General features: G+C 41.0%; 1 protein-coding gene and 2 pseudogenes across 3 annotated transcripts; all 3 read left to right on the top strand.

Annotated features, from left to right (window-relative positions):
• The first annotated feature begins 169 nt into the window (after nucleotides 1-169).
• LOC310848862 (protocadherin gamma-B1-like) lies at nucleotides 170-8,953 on the top strand. Its single transcript, XM_083748415.1, has 2 exons — nucleotides 170-5,884; nucleotides 5,935-8,953. The coding sequence occupies exon 1, from the start codon at nucleotides 581-583 to the stop codon at nucleotides 3,044-3,046; it is 2,466 nt and encodes an 821-aa protein (XP_083604541.1). The 5' UTR covers nucleotides 170-580; the 3' UTR covers nucleotides 3,047-5,884; nucleotides 5,935-8,953.
• LOC310849412 (protocadherin gamma-B5 pseudogene) lies at nucleotides 6,653-9,413 on the top strand (annotated as a pseudogene). Its single transcript has 2 exons — nucleotides 6,653-8,953; nucleotides 9,327-9,413. The product of its transcript is annotated as a protocadherin gamma-B5 pseudogene (transcript).
• A 4,259-nt stretch (nucleotides 9,414-13,672) lies between these two features.
• On the top strand, nucleotides 13,673-16,159 carry LOC310849411 (protocadherin gamma-B1 pseudogene; annotated as a pseudogene). Its single transcript has one exon. The product of its transcript is annotated as a protocadherin gamma-B1 pseudogene (transcript).
• The last annotated feature ends 1,112 nt before the right edge of the window (nucleotides 16,160-17,271 follow it).

The raw sequence follows: 17,271 nt of genomic DNA, 5'->3' as shown, positions 1-17,271 counted from the left end.
TTTGTTTTAAAGTCTTTTATTATAAACAACAATATCATTCTCATACTGCTGTCTGCTATTCTGATTTTTTCTAAAGAAATAGTGGAAATAGTGCTATAAATTCATTACTGCTTTTTCTTTGCTGCAAATATTAATTTGAAGCTGATTCCTTTTAACCTATTGTAATGGTGAACAGATAACACTTTCTAACAGGCATATTCAGAAAACCTGTATGAGAATATGGTCTGAGTCATTACTTTAAAATACTACTACGTCATGTCATGAATTAGGGAAGAAAAATCACTGGGAAAAGATTGCAGTTCTCGGTTTCAGACTCACAGTGTCACTGTTGGACAAGGCGGCAATCCAAGGACAGCTGACGTTTCACTGATGCTTTCTGCAGAGAGATCTCTTTGTCCCAAACTGCACATCGGGAATATCAGCAGACGCTGGGGAAAAAACGTTTCAGCTGAAAACAGAAAACACTGCAGCATATACAAATTAAGCCAAAGGATCCAGTTCTTTTTTTTTTACTGTGCAAAAAAAATCTCCTGTCTTGGTGGAAATCTGAAATCCTGTGCTCATCAAAGAGAAGAGGAAAATGAAGAGAAGAGGAATCCTTCATGGAGAGAGCTTTCAAACACGAGGAAGGTATATAACACTTCTGATATTATCATCTTTGTTCTGTGGAGCAGTTTTGGAAGAGGTTAACTATTCCATCCCTGAGGAGATGGCAAAGGGATCTTTGGTGGGAAATCTTGCCAAGGATCTAGGACTCAATGCCAGAGAACTGAGGAATAGAAACCTGCATATCATTTCTGAAGGTAAAAAGCCATATTTCACTATCAATGCTGAAAATGGAAACCTGTATGTGAATGAGAGGATAGATCGTGAGGGGATGTGTAGAGAGAGCACACACTGCATTATTGATTTTGAAGCGATGGTTGAAAAGCCATTGAATGTTTTCCATGTTAGTCTAGCAATCCAAGACATTAATGATAATGCCCCACAATTCTTAGAAGCCAATATTAGACTAGATATAATTGAATCCACATTGCCGGGTGCCAGATTTCATATTGGGAAAGCTGAAGATCCTGATATTGGGATTAATTCTATCCAGAATTATCAGTTAAGCCTAAATCAGTTCTTTATATTAGAAATTAAGCATAGTCTGGACGGCCATAAATATGCAGAATTGGTGCTGCAGAAACCTTTGGATCGGGAAAGTGAGCACTCGCTTCAGTTGATCCTTACGGCCCTTGATGGGGGTGAGCCCAGAAAAACTGGGACTGCCCAGATATGGATTAACGTCACAGATGCCAATGACAACCCACCAGTCTTCACTCAAAAGGATTATACAGTTACCCTGAGGGAAAATTCCCCCGTGGGGTCCCCAATACTCCAAGTAAAAGCCTCTGATAGGGATGAAGGTTCAAATAGTCGGATCAGTTACACATTCAGTAAAGTCCCAGAAAAAGTCTATGAAAAATTTAGACTAGATCCACAAAGTGGAACAATTACAATTAAGGAGACCCTTGACTTTGAGGAAACAGAGAAGTACACTATGACCGTTGAAGCAAGAGATGGGGGAGGATTAGTGGCTCATTGTAATGTTGATATAAAGATTATAGATGAGAATGACAATGCCCCAGAAATCATTCTGGCCTCCTTATCTAGTCCAGTTCCTGAAGACTCTGCTTCTGGAACACTAATTGCTCTCATCAACGTAAAGGATAAAGATTCTGGAGAAAATGGAAAAATTACATGCCATCTACAAGGTAATGTACCATTTCAAATAGTGTCAACTTCAAAGAACTACTATAAAATCCTCACAGACAGTCCTTTGGACAGAGAAAAAGCCTCAGGATACAACATCACAATCACGGCCACCGACAAAGGTAGCCCCCCTCTCTCCTCCAACAAAACCATCTCCCTGCAGATTTCAGATATCAATGACAACCCCCCTGCCTTTGAAAAATCAACCTACAGTGTCTTTGTTCCTGAAAACAATCCCTCAGGTGCCTCCATTTTTGCCCTCAAAGCCTCGGACCCGGATCTGGACCGCAACTCACGTATCACTTACTCCATCCTCAACAGCAACATGGAGGAGCTGCCTCTCTCCTCTTATGTCTCCATCAACTCTGAGATGGGAACTATTTATGCACAGCGCTCCTTTGACTATGAGCAATTCAGGGAGTTTCAGATTCAAGTGAAGGCCCAAGATGGCGGCTCTCCCTCTCTCAGCAGCAACGCCACCGTGTGGGTGTACATTTTGGACCAGAATGATAACAGCCCTCGCGTTCTGTATCCTGTCCCGGGTGTTGAGGGCTCTGCCTTGTTTGAGATGGTGCCTCACTCGGCAGAGCCAGGCTACCTAGTGACCAAAGTGGTGGCTGTGGACGCGGACTCTGGGCACAATGCCTGGCTCTCCTACCAAGTGCTGCAGGCCACAGAGCCGGCCCTTTTCACCATTGGGACCCACACGGGAGAGATCAGGACGTCACGAGCCCTTCTGGAGAAAGATGCTGTGAAACAGAAGCTGGTCATCTTGGTGAAGGACAATGGGAAGGCTCCGCTCTCAGCTACTGTGGTCCTCAACCTCGTGGTTGCTGAGAACTTCCAAGAGGCACTTCCAGAAATGACTAGGCAATCCAGTGACACAGAGCATCATTCTGACCTCCAGTTTTACTTGGTGCTGGCTTTGGCACTGATCTCATTTTTATTCCTCCTGATGGTGATACTGGTCATTGTCATGAAACTTCGACAATCAGGAAATCCCAAATTATTCCAGTGCTTCGAACCTAATGCTTTTTCTAAGGCGCAGGTCATATTTCCACCAAACTATGAAGAAGGAACTTTACCTTATTCCTACCAACTCTGTCTATCGTCAGAGATGAGGAAAGAGCAGATCTCTTTCCCAAAACCCCATATCCAGGTGGCAGAAAACTTGCTATGCAATGATAGCTCTCAGGTGGTTCTTGTGGATGGCAACTGTGGGGATGCCAATGCCAAAGAGGAAGTTGGTGAGCAGGTAAGCTCTGCTTTCAGAAATGGCCTTACCTTATAGGAATAAAACTAATATTTTTATTTCATTTTACTATATAAAGGGGTCAGGAAAATAAAATTACAGTGTTAACAGCAGTTGTTCTGATTGTGAAGAACTTTCCCTACACATAGAAATGCTAGACGAAGGATTAATTCTGAGGCATGCAATAATGGCAGAGTGAGCCTTCATCTCAGGAATTAAAAGAAATGTAAGCATGCATAGAGCTTGAGTGTTCAATCTTCCTGTGGGGTATTAGCATGTCACCATAAATATATAGTTATTTATATATCCCTCATCTATTAAAAATAAGGATTTGTACTTTTTCACTCACACAAAGCACAGTTTATTTGTCCTGTTATGATCAGCTTAACTGAAGAATGCATAAAACGTGAATGCTTCCTATTTATTTGTAGTATTATTTTGGGCTGTGTGTGGCTTCTCTGGAGGATTCATAAAACGAAGTTGTGTGAAATACAGCAAGCACAGAAAAAGGCATCCCAAATGATCAATGGGTGTAACAACTTCTGTAGGGATATTTAGTTTAGATAAAATACAAGAAGGGAAGTGAAACAGCTGTATAGAATTATGAACAAGGTTGAGAAAATGAATAGAGAGATCCCCCTCCCCCATATTACTGGAGCCTGTGGCCATTGGGTGAAGCTGAACATTGGGAGATTCAGAACAGATTTAAGGAAGACCTTCTTCATACAATGCATAGTTAAACTATCGAATTCCTTGTTGACAACTAAATGCAAAAAGTAATTGCCAGAGAAGTCTGGGACATCAGATCAGTGAAAATGGATATGGCAGCAAACAATTAGTGTGAATCTTAAGAAACACTTGTATACGTTTATTTTTTGATGGTACATGACACTACTGTGGCTTTGTCACATTTTAGTTGTTGTTGTTTAGCTGTTTAGTCGTGCCCGACTCGTCATGACCCCATGGACCAGAGCACGCCAGGCACTCCAGTCTTCCACAGCCTCCCACAGTTTGGTCAAATTTATAGTACAGCAAATAATTACGTTGGAAGTACAATTCAACCAATGCTAGGATGCAACGGATTTGGAAGGCATGTCCCTAAATTAAGAATTTGTGGGTGGATATGATAAGAGAAAATGAAATAATGACAGGATGCACTTTGCCAATGGATCCTCTCATTGATTTCTCTAGTTACTTTAAGGATTTAGTACAACAGAAGACTGATAATTACTCCAACAGTAACCGTCTGTGGCCAGAGCAACTATTTGTTATAACTGAGGGCAGGGGCTAAGAACACCAACTTTAGGGGAATGGATTACTACAGCATGGAATATTTTATCAATGGTTCAACTAATTAATACAGTAAGAGTCAGAGAGGGGAGGCAGTCTGATAACTTTCTGTGTTTATTTTCATATTTTATTGGTGCAATGAAGTTCAAGATAACGCAGACCCACATACTTTATTCGGATCTTTATGAAGGCTATATGCTTTATTTAAGTTCATAATAGAAATTTAATGGTAATTGTATACCCAACCATTTTCTTTTTATATAACCCATTTCTAAATAATTTACTTATTTAAACAAACAAACAAACAATGGAAATCACTACCACAAGAAGAAATGATGGTCACCTACTTGGGTGGTTTTAAAGGGGGATTAGAAAAAAATTCATTGTCATGTTGGCTATATTATGTCTAGTACCAGACACCTCTGACTGTGGACCAAGGGCAGAGCTTTTTTAGGGGCATCTGGTTGGCCACAGTGGGAGAAAGGATGCTGGACTCAATAGAGCTCTGGCCTGATCCAGCAGGGCTCTTCTTATGCTTTTATGTTTTTATGAAATAGAATTGTGTGCAATGTTTCTGTGTGATAGACTAGCAGATGAAAAACTAGAAGCATGTTGAAAATTAGGCAGCACTCTGGTTGTGATCACTTGGAAATGTAAATTCCGTTCAGTGGGGGTCCAGTTTCAAGGGTATATAGGGCAGGCAAAAAGATTTGAATAGCATACACATCTCCAGATTGGGTTTATGGTCCTGTAGGCTGTTCTATGGAGCAATAAGAGGAACTATTCCCTCTAATGCATACAAACTGAAAGTAAATTACTTATTTTCTAATAAAACCTCTATCATATACTCTTTCAATTAGACACTATTGATTTCTTCTAACACCTCTTGTCTCTCCACTGTTCTCAGTTCCCAAACTTCATGATGCTATTATCTTTATATGAAATCATGTGCAAAGTGCCAACAAACATTTTATTCTCTTGGATCATGCCTAGCTTCCGTCAAGGTGTTCTGTTGTGCCAAAAGCTGTTTAGTTATGCTGGCCACATGACCTGGAAAGCTGTCTGTGGACCAATGCCGACTCCCTCGGCCTGAAAGAGAGATGAGCGCTGCCACCCCATAGTCTCCTTTGACTGAACTTAACTATCCAGGGGGTCCTTTAAACTTTTTTACTGCTGGTAGAGCAACTATAGCCATTGGTCCTGCACTTGTGCTGAGTTCCTGCTTTGGTCACGGGGAGCAACTGCTAAGCAAGGACATTTGTGTGGCACCAGCAGGTAGGAGGCAGGTGGCAGAGTCTGATGTAGAACCAATACCGGCGAACACACTTTTATTACCTCGTGCTGCCTAGACAGAAGCTACATGTGTTGCATCTTATCTTATCCTCAACAGACAGAGAGAGAACTCTTGGAATAGTAAGTTACTCTTGGAATTCCTACCCAACCCTGAGAAGAACTTGTGCTGTGTTCTATAAATGTTGATGAACAGGCATCCAACAACTTAGGAGAGATAAAAAAAGAGAATAATTTCAAGAGGGTGTTTATATTCTATTTAAGCAACAACAAAAATACAGTAGACGTACAGCTCCTGTGCTACTATAGCATAATTATTATCGTAATACATTAATTTTAAGATAAAGTTTTACTCTGTAACTGGATATTTATATATTAATAATAATGTTTCCATATTTCCAATAAAAAATGAAGATGTGCATAACCTTCATGTAATTTCAGTATTAGATACGACCCCAATTTTCACAGTACTGAAAAGCCACGAACATAAATGAGGGTAGCTGTACACTAAGAAAGAACACCAAGGAAAAGCTTTCTCAAATGCTCCACTAAGTGAGCAGAAAGGAAGGTATCAGTATGTGCTGGAGAAATATCTGCTTTTATTCACTTCTGTCTATTTTCATAGAACAAAATGCAGTTCCTTGAGTGGTCCTCTAAGTGTCAGTGTTGGCCAGTATGAGAGCCAGAGAGAGGATAGAGATCCATTGATGCTTCCTAGACTGCAGTAACTCCCATCACTGCTATTCAGATCAAGTCAGCTGAAGAGCACAGAGACAGGGAACTCTTGCAGAGAAGGAAAAATCTCTTTTGCTTTGCACACCTATAAGAACAAGGGCAGTTTATTCTTCTTCAGTGATACCTCATGTTGTTTCCTTCATCACTGTGAGAGCTTGAGCATAGGAAACTGAGAAAAGGAAGCAGCCTGTTTTTGAGAGAACCAGCCAGATGGAGAGAAGGCACCCAGGGAATGGCAGGGCACTCACAAGGCAAGTACTGCTTCTCTCTCTATTGTCTTTTACCTGTTGGGCTGCATCAGAGCAGATTCATTATTCAACCCCTGAGGAGATGGCAAAGGGTTCCGTTGTGGGGAACCTCGCCAAGGACCTGGGACTGAGCACCAAAGAACTAAAACATCGCAATCTGCACACTGTGTCTGTGGCTAAAATGCAGCATTTCAGTATCAATGCAGAGAATGGAAACCTCTATGTAAATGACAGGATTGATAGGGAGGGGATATGTGGCAGAAATCCAAATTGCTTTGTTAATTTTGAAGTTGTAGTAGAAAACCCTTTGAATATTTTTCATGTGCTCGTGGAAATCCAGGATGTTAATGATAATTCACCCCAGTTCCTCAATGGCAACATCAACTTGGAGACAGGAGAACAAACTTTGCCTGGGGCCCGCTTTCTCCTTGGGAAAGCAGAAGATCCTGACATTGGGATGAACTCTCTCCAGGATTACCAGCTGAGCTCCAATCAGTATTTCTCTTTGGAAGTTAGAGAAAGGAAAGATGGAAATAAATATGCAGAACTGGTGCTACAGAACCCTCTTGATCGAGAACGTGAACAGACCCTTCACTTGGTTCTTACCGCTATGGATGGGGGTGAGCCTAGGAAAACTGGGACGGCCCAGATACAGATTAATGTCACTGATGCCAATGACAACCCGCCTGTCTTCACTCAAGAGGTATACAAGGTCAGCTTATCTGAAAATGTTCCTGTTGGGTCACTTGTGCTCCAGGTTGCAGCCTCTGATAAGGATGAAGGTTTATATGCCCAAATCAGGTATCATTTTAGTAACATACCAGCAAGTGCTGAACGGAAATTCAGGCTGGATCCCATCAGTGGTAGAATCACACTACTGGAGCAACTGGATTTTGAGGACAACGATGAATATACTATGACAGTTGCTGCAAAAGATGGAGGTGGATTGATGACACATTCTAACATTGAGCTAAGGGTTCATGATGAGAATGATAATGCCCCAGATGTGACTTTAGCCTCCATGTTCAGTCCTGTTCCTGAAGATTCTCTGCCAGGGACTGTTATTGCTCTGATCAATGTAAATGACAAAGATAGTGGTGATAATGGGAAGGTTACTTGCTACTTAAACAATGATTTACCTTTCAAAGTTTTTCCCTCATCAAACAATTACTTCAAGCTCCAGACCAACAGTCCTTTGGACAGAGAAATAGCTCCTGCGTACAATATTACAATCACAGCCACTGACAAAGGAACTCCACCGCTTTCCACACACAAAACAATCTCACTACAGATCTCAGATATCAATGATAACGCCCCTTCCTTTCAGAAGCCATCCTACAACATCTACGTGCCAGAAAACAATCCTTCAGGTGCCTCCATTTTCACTATCAAAGCCTCTGATCCCGATATGGACCAGAACTCACGGATCACGTACTCCATCCTCAACAGCAACATCGAGGAGCTTCCCATCTCCTCCTATATCTCCATTAATTCAGAGACCGGCACCATCTATGCCCAGAGATCCTTTGACTATGAACAATTCAGAGAGTTCCGGCTGCAAGTGAAGGCCCAAGATGGGGGTTCTCCCCCTCTCAGCACCAATGTGAGCGTCAGGGTGTTTGTTCTTGACAGGAATGATAACAGCCCTCGTATCCTGTCCCCCTCACAAGAAGCCAAGGGCTCAGCCTTGTTTGAGATGGTGCCTCGTTCGGCCGAGGCAGATTATCTTGTCACCAAGGTGGTGGCCGTGGATGCAGATTCTGGACACAACGCCTGGCTCTCCTACCACCTGACTCAGGCCACTGAGCCAGCACTCTTCACAGTTGGTTCTCATACTGGAGAGATTCGGACCTCCAGGGCCTTTGTGGAGAGAGACGCTGTGAAACAGAGACTGGTCATTATGGTGAAGGATAACGGGCAGCCGTCTCTCTCGGCCACCATGACTCTGAACCTGGTGTTTGCTGAGAACTTTCAGGAGGCCCTTCCGGAAATGAAGAGCCAACCCAGCAGCTCGGAGTATCAGTCTGACCTGCAGTTCTACTTGGTGCTGGCCTTAGCTGTGATCTCCTTCTTGTTCCTCTTGACTGTGATTCTGGCCGTTACAATGAAGCTCCGTCAATCAGGGCATCCCAGGTTCCTACAGTGCTTTGGTCCTGTTCCCCATTCCAAGAATGGTGCCATCTTCCCACCCAACTTTGAAGATGGGACTTTGCCCTATTCCTACCAGCTGTGTCTATCTTCTGAGACCAGGAAGAACGAGTTTGCCTTCCTGACACCCAATGTTCAGATGGTAGACAATATTCTTAGCAGTGAGAAACCTGATGTGCCTTTTACAGGCAACAGTGGAAACAATTTTCATTCTGAGATGGCTAATGGTGAAGAGGTAAGATTTGTTCTCTGCAGTTACATGCATGGTACACTCTGTAGTTCTTTACTGTTAAGTGACATTTCCATACAACCTTTTATACTGCAAGTGTACCTGCCTTTTTCCGTCTTTAGTTAGTTTTTCATATAGAAATCAATAGGTGGGGCTTTATTTCGTTTTTTATGTTCATTTTAATTATTAGCCTTCTATACTGCCTTTCATCCAAAGATCACATGGCAGCTTGCAATATAAAAGCCTTCATGAGTCATCATCTTTCCTATCTATTCTAAGTAGCTGAGGCTAAACCACCTGGTGCAATTAGCTATTTCGTAGTCAGTTGGGGTATTCCATTTTCTGATTTGTTTTGTTTTGTTTTGTTTTATATTGACAGTTCAATCCCAAGAATATCTACTCAGTAGTTGTATTGAATTCAACAAGGCTTACTTCCAGGGAAGATGGCTTACAATCTCAGCTTTAGTGCTTAAATAAATTTAATATTAAATGATAAGAAGTGAGGTTTTTGTGCTCCTTTTATGGCACGTGGTTTAGAGTGTGTCATTTTTATTATTATTTTTACTATATAATCAAGGAAATATACTTCTTTCTGTTGGCAGAAAATATCTTCAGTGATATGCATACTTTTGCTTATAAGTACATACTACTTTCAGGGGATATTGCAATTTTGTTCTTTGTTCTGCTGGTGCATTCTTCAACATTTGACACTATAATAGTGTATTAATAGGCAATGTATACTGGATTGTCCACACATCATTCTTCTTTATTAGTTGTTTTGAGCTGCCTCCCCAGTGTTATTGCATTTTTGAAGAGAATAGCTGTCATTGCATTAATCCTCAGCACAGAGCAAGGTAACAAAATCTAAACTAGGTAATAAGATTTACATAAACTTACATGAAAAATATCACTACTTGCTAGTTAAACTATTGCCATTTGTAGGGGCAGTACTGTATAATGAAAGTGGGACAAAGAATAAACCAGAACATTGGTGTTATAAAAAGTTGCAGGATTTCAGCAGGAAAATATGGGACACTCACTCACATTAGTCACAAAGCGGCTTATTGTACTATAAATAACACAGTAGAACATCACAAGCACAATAAAAATCATATAAAATAATAAACAAATCATCATTAAAGTAAAACAACCACCTTTTAAAATACACTTTTAACAAAACAAGTTTAAAAATAGGCTAAACAGTACAGCCACAAGAAAAGTCATATTATAAAATTCACAAAGCATTACAGCTCTCATAGTCCACAAAACAAAATCAAGAACATTAACAAAGAACCAAAAACAAAATAAGCATTCATACATCATCATGAGTCACAATAAAAATGGCATGGGGGGGGGGGCTTATGATTTACTTAAATCTCCCTAAAGCTAGGCTAGTTATAAATCTCTTTTTTTCAAGATTTGTTCGGGGGGGGGGGTTGGTTACACACATACACACACAACGCACATGTATACCTTGCATAAAGTACTTTGTGACATGATAATCTAAGTACCTTGTGTTTTTTGGCATCAATTTGACTCAAGAATGGACAACTACAACATTCACCCAGTTATTACTATTACTATTACAGTTATTACTATTACTATACTATTATTATTATCACCCAATATAGTGTATCTGTATCGTTTTTAACCTGTAATGAGCTGTAGCAATCTGGATTTATGTTATAAATTGATTTTAATCTAGTACTAGGCTGCTTATATTTACAAGTCTGAATAGTTGCCTATAGTTTATATTGAAGATCATTGTAATACACCCCAACACCCACACCTCCGGTGGTTCAGATACAGAATTTCCCTGTTCCATTCAATAGCAAGAATTGGGTTCCTCTCCTTAAATTGTTGGCATTTAATTGAACATTGGCTGCAACATGTAACCCATTATTTCAATACAGGACTTCATCTGTTATGTGGATGCAACCTTTCTTTCGTGCATCTTTGAACTCCACAGAAGATGCATTTGCTTTAATCATATGGAGATATAAATGGTTGTGCATGTTCTCAGTGCTGCCTCTGTGAACAATTGTGAAAAACATTGTACAAAGTACTTTGACATCATGGTTCAGATCTAGAGTTTCCCTGTTTCATATAACAGTGAGGATTGAATTTCATTGATCAAATTGTTGGTATTTAATTGAGCATTGGATGCAATGCTTAACCCATTGTTTTAATGTAGGAGGTCATGTGTAATGTGGATGCAACTTTTTTATGTGTATCTTTGAACTCCACAGAAGATGCTTTTACTTTAATCTTTTGGAGGTGCAAATTGTGCAGCATGTTCTCAATGCTGCCTCTGTGGACAGTTGTGGTGGGCATGGTGGCACCATTTTCTAGGCCTCTGTTTGGCATGGCAGTATCTGGCCTTCTCCTTCTAGCTTCAAACAAGGCAGGATCTATCAGTTCCCAGTTGGGGCTGAATGGTAGTATTTGTTCTTGTTGCTAAATTGGCCAAATGAGAGGATGAATGACAGGAGCTTTCTCATCTGCTAGGCGGTCAGTAATTAAAGACTGGCTGTATTTGGACCCCAGCCATTGTTTTTAAATGTGTCGCAACTGGCAAGTGCTATGTAGGTTAAAAAGCATAAGGATTGTATAGTGAGCAGCCCAAGACCTGAAAGGAGAGTTACCCAAACCAACCTTCATGGCATTCTTACTAGCTTGGGGGAATATGGTGATGGCAATTACTCATCTGTACGGATGACCTCATTGACTGTAGCACTTACTGGCTCAGGGCTGATGATACCTAAAGGTCCTCATTTGCACTCAGTGGAGCTGGGGGGGAGGGCACTGAAGAGCAAAGACCAGTTTCAATATTGATCTAATACTTGGACCCTAGCGGGTGGGCATCAAGGGAGAAACGTCATCCTACTTCTGAGGTAGTTTGTCTGTCTTTGGTCCCCACCATGCACACAGGCACTATGGCAGTGGCCACATCCTGGGATATGACTTTGACTGACTGGCTAAAGCAAGTGAGGGTAGCTGATGGGTCTCAAACCCTCAGTGAGTTAAGGACTTTCTCTGCATGTGAAGACAAGTTCTGGTGGATTGAGCAGACAAAATAATAGTGGGTTCAGCAATCAAGAAGGTGGTTACTGCACATGCCGTAGAGGGAAGTGAGTGGCAGATCACTTCCTCTTCACCCTGGGAAGGTAACACATTTAGGAGAAGGAAAACTCTGATCCAAAACTCTGATGCCTTGTAGGCTATCCCCTACACAAATCCAGAGTGTAGTCCGTAAGACAATTGGATGTCATCTGCTAATAATTTATAATTAATCCTTGATTGTGTAACAATCTAGTGAGCACTTGTTTGTATCTATTATGTCTAAGTTAACTTCACCCCTAAAAGCTGAGCGATTTTGTTGTTGTCTCCCAACTTGTTGAGATAAGATGTCTTCTGTTTCTCTCTCTCATCACTAATCATCCTGTAGATAGTTTCTGCATGAATGAAGCATTTGAACTCCAGAAACTGAAAGTGATTATTCCAATCTGATTCATGCTGAAAGCTCTACTAACAATGGGCAATTATGCACCAGCAGAGTGGCACTAACATCACTTTGTGGGTGGAAACCAGTGGAGGCCATGCAGAGGAAGTTAACTCGTGTGTGTGTGTTGTGTGTGTGTGTGTGTGTGTGTGTGTGTGTGCGTGATTCAAGCTGCACACTCAGGATCCCTTACATATTGGCTTACGAAAAACCTAAAATGTTATTGTTCTGTGTAAAGAGGGTGATGAGCCATACCTGAGAGACTGTGAAGTAGATGTGCAAGGTCAGAAACACATATCCCACAGTAAATTAAGTTAACACTAGAAATCAGAAAGCTATCTACCATGACTGGATCACTGGAGCACATGGATGTGGGGGGAACAATGGCAAAGTTGAGAGCTGCTAAATAAACCTATTGAAGGGGATGTCTACACAAATAGACCAATAATTTGAGCACTAATACGGGGTGAGATGACAAAACTAAGCATGAGATGTAGGACTAATTTCAGTGATAAGCAATGTAATACAAGATGCCTCCTTAGGATATGCCCTCAAACACAGAAAGATGCGTACCTATAAAAGGAGACATTCTTGTGTCTAAGGTTCATGGTCTAAGGCCTAAGTATAGGCAATAATATATTTTCCTCAATTTTTTAATAGTCCCATACTATAAATGATAAATGATAATGTTTAATTGTGCAGCCTGTAATTCCATTTTTGTCAGCAACACTGCACATTAATAAGTTTGGAAATAATTGTAAATATCTCTATCAACATAGAGTAAAAAATTAACCTACAAAATATCAAGATTGGAGTGAAAATTAAACCTAGTAAAGAAGGTTCACATATTCTGTTTAAAAGCCTGCCTTGAGTCATCACATATAAACACCAACAGAGACCTTCTGTGACATGTATTGGGAAGAAAAATCACTGGGAAAAGATTGCAGTTCTCTGCTTCAGACTCACAGTGTCACTGTTGGACAAGGCGGCAATCCAAGGGCAGCTGAAGTTCCACTGATGCTTTCTGCAGAGAGATCTCTTTGTCCCAAACTGCACATCGGGAATATCAGCAGACGCTGGAGCAAACGTTTCAGCTGGAAAACAGAAAACACTGCAGCATATACTAATTAAACCAAAAGATCCAGTTCTTTCTTTTACTGGGCAAAATAAAATCTGTCTTCGTGGAAATCTGAAATCCTGTGCTCATCAAACAGAAGAGGAAAATGAAGATGAGAGGAATCCTTCATGGAGAGAGCTTTCAAACATCAGGGAGGTATATAACACTTCTGATATTTTCATCTTTGATTTGTGGAGCAGTTTTGGAAGAGGTTCACTATTCCATCCCTGAGGAGATGGCAAAGGGGTCTTTGGTGGGAAATCTTGCCAAGGATCTAGGACTGAATGCCAGAGAACTGAAGAACAGAAACCTGCATATCCTTTCTGAAGGTAAAAAGCCATATTTCACTATCAGTGCACAAAATGGAAACATGTATGTAAATGAAAGGATAGATCGTGAGGAAATATGTGGGGAGAGTGTACACTGTCTAATTAATTTTGAAGCTGTGGTTGAAAATCCTTTGAATGTTTTCCATATTATTGTAGCAATTCAAGACATTAATGATAATATGCCACAGTTCTTAAATGAAATCATGAGGCTTGAAATTATTGAATCCACATTACCAGGTACAAGATTTCATACTGGGAAAGCGGAAGATCCTGATATTGGGACTAATTCTCTCCAGAATTACCAGCTAAGTCCAAATCACTATTTCATTCTAGAGATTCGACAGGGAGAAGATGGCCATAAATATGCAGAATTGGTGTTGCAAAAATCTTTGGATCGGGAAAGTGATCACTCCCTTCAGTTGATCCTTACGGCCCTGGATGGGGGTGAACCCAGAAAAACTGGGACTGCCCAGATATGGATTAACGTCACAGATGCCAATGACAACCCACCAGTCTTCACTCAAGAGGTTTATACAGTTAACCTGAGGGAAAATTCTCGTGTGGGTTCCCCCATACTCCAAGTAAAAGCCTCTGATAGAGATGAAGGTCTGAATGCCCAAATTCATTATACATTTAGTAATATTCCTAAAAGAGCCTACCAAAAATTTGACCTATTTCCACAAAATGGAACAATTACAATTAAGGAAGCTCTTGACTTTGAGGAAACAGAGAAGTACACTATGACAGTTGAAGCAAGAGATGGAGGAGGATTAGTGGCTCATTGTAATGTCAATATAAAGATTCTAGATGAGAATGACAATGCACCAGAGATCATTCTGGCCTCCTTATCTAGTCCAGTTCCTGAAGACTCTGCTTTTGGAACAGTAATAGCTCTCATCAACGTAAAGGATAGGGATTCTGGAGAAAATGGAAAAAGTACATGCCACTTACAAAGTAATGTACCATTTAAAATAGTGTCAACATCTAAGAACTACTATAAAATCCTCACAGACAGTCCTTTGGACAGAGAAAAAGCCTCAGGATACAACATCACAATCACAGCCACCGACAAAGGTAGCCCCCCTCTCTCCTCCAACAAAACCATCTCCCTGCAGATTTCAGACATCAATGACAACCCCCCTGCCTTTGAAAAACCAACCTACAGTGTCTTTGTGCCTGAAAACAATCCCTCAGGTGCCTCGATTTTTGCCATCAAAGCCTCGGACCCAGATCTGGACCGCAACTCACGTATCACTTACTCCATCCTCAACAGCAACATGGAGGAGCTGCCTCTCTCCTCTTACGTCTCCATCAACTCTGAGACGGGAACTATCTATGCACAGCGCTCTTTTGACTATGAGCAATTCCGGGAGTTTCAGATCCAAGTGAAGGCCCAAGATGGCGGCTCTCCCTCTCTCAGCAACAACGCCACCGTGTGGGTGTACATTTTGGATCAGAATGATAACAGCCCTCGAGTTCTGTATCCTGTCCCGGGTGTTGAGGGCTCTGCCTTGTTTGAGATGGTTCCTCATTCAGCAGAGCCAGGCTACCTCGTGACCAAAGTGGTGGCTGTGGACGCGGACTCTGGGCACAATGCCTGGCTCTCCTACCAAGTGCTGCAGGTCACAGAGCCGGCCCTCTTCACCATTGGGACCCACACGGGAGAGATCAGGACGTCACGAGCCCTTCTGGAGAAAGATGCTGTGAAGCAGAAGCTGGTCATCTTGGTGAAAGACAATGGGAAGGCTTCGCTCTCAGCTACTGTGGTCCTCAACCTTGTGATTGCCGAGAACTTCCAAGAGGCACTTCCAGAAATGACTAGGCAATCCAGTGACACAGAACATCATTCTGACCTCCAGTTTTACTTGGTGCTGGCTTTGGCATTGATCTCATTTTTATTCCTTCTGACGGTGATATTGGTCATTGTCATGAAACTTCGACAATCAGGAAATCCCAAATTATTCCAATGTTTTGAACCTAATGCTTTTTCTAAGGCGCAGGTCATATTTCCACCAAACTATGAAGAAGGAACTTTACCTTATTCCTACCAACTCTGCCTATCATCAGAGATGAGGAAAGAGCAGATCTCTTTCCCCAAACCCCATATCCAGGTGGCAGAAAACTTGCTATGCAATGATAGCTCTCAGGTGGTTCTTGTGGATGGCAACTGTGGGGATGCCAGTGCCAAAGAGGAGGTTGGTGAGCAGGTAAGCTTTGCTTTCAGAAACTGTGATGTAGGCACCACAACCTTGCTCCTTGTATGAGCAAAACTAGTATTTTTAGTTGTCTTCCTCTTAACTGCCTGATTTACTAAATGAGAGAACTAAAAAAAATCAAATTATATTACTAGCACCAGCTGTTCAGACTGTAGAAAACTTTTTTTACAAGTAGTCTACAAATTGCAATGACAGAGGCAAATTCAATGCTAAGTCTGAAAATGACATTCAGGTGAGTCTTCATGAATTATGGAATTTATATCCTGTTCTTCCTTCTAGTAATTTTCTTCCTGTAGGTTATTAAAATATCACTATCATTATATACAGTAGTTATTTTTTAGTTCCTCCTAGAGGTTAAATATGTGGATTTTTACTTCGTTCACTCACATAGTTTATTCATCCTGTTCTGGTTCGAGTTAACTGAAAAATGTGTAGAACATGAATGCTTCCTATTTGTTCATAGTAGATCTTTTGGAGTGTTTTGGACTTCTCTGGAAGATTTACGTATAAAGATCTTGTATGAGATGCTGAATGCTCAGAAAAGGGCAACTAAGATGGTCAAGTGGGTGGAACAACTTCTTTATTCGGAAAAAATGCAACGCTTAACAATATTTAGTTTAGATCAAAGACAAGGGAGAAGCGATATGGTCCTTCCAGTGCCACATTTCAACCACATCTACAGGACAGCAAGTAATTTAAGTGGGAGGTGCAAGGCAACCAATGCTAGGATGCAACATTTTTGTGGGGCATGTCCTGAAATGAAAGGTTCCGGGTGTTTATAATAAGGGAAGTTGAAATAATAACAGGATACACTTTATCAACAGTTATTCTGATTGTTTTATTCAGTTGTCTTAAGGGTTGAATACTAGCAGAGTATTAGTCCAAGATTTACTAACTATAGCAAGAACAACTATTTGGTATAAGTTGAGTGGAGTGTGTGGTTAAGAACACCAGCTTTACAGGAGTGGATTATTAGGGTATGGGATATTTTATCTATCATTAAACTAATGAATATGGTAAGAGTCAGAGTGGGGAGACTGATAACATTGTTGTGGAAAAATAGACCATTTTCATACTTAATTTGTGCAATAAGGTTCAAGATAATACAGACGCACACACACTGTTAGAAACTTTATAAATCGGTATGCTTTCTTAGAGTG

The sequence above is a fragment of the Podarcis gaigeae genome (genome assembly GCF_964106915.1).
Source record: "Podarcis gaigeae genome assembly, chromosome: 7".
NCBI lineage: Eukaryota > Metazoa > Chordata > Lepidosauria > Squamata > Lacertidae > Podarcis > Podarcis gaigeae.
Note: the sequence above shows the minus strand (reverse complement) of the source record. Positions and strands in the feature narration are given on the sequence as shown.

What these genes read in the sequence shown, in the direction of transcription:
- LOC310848862 (XM_083748415.1), top strand. Translation starts at nt 581, where the DNA reads ATGAAGAGAAGAGGAATCCTTCATGGAGAGAGCTTTCAAACACGAGGA.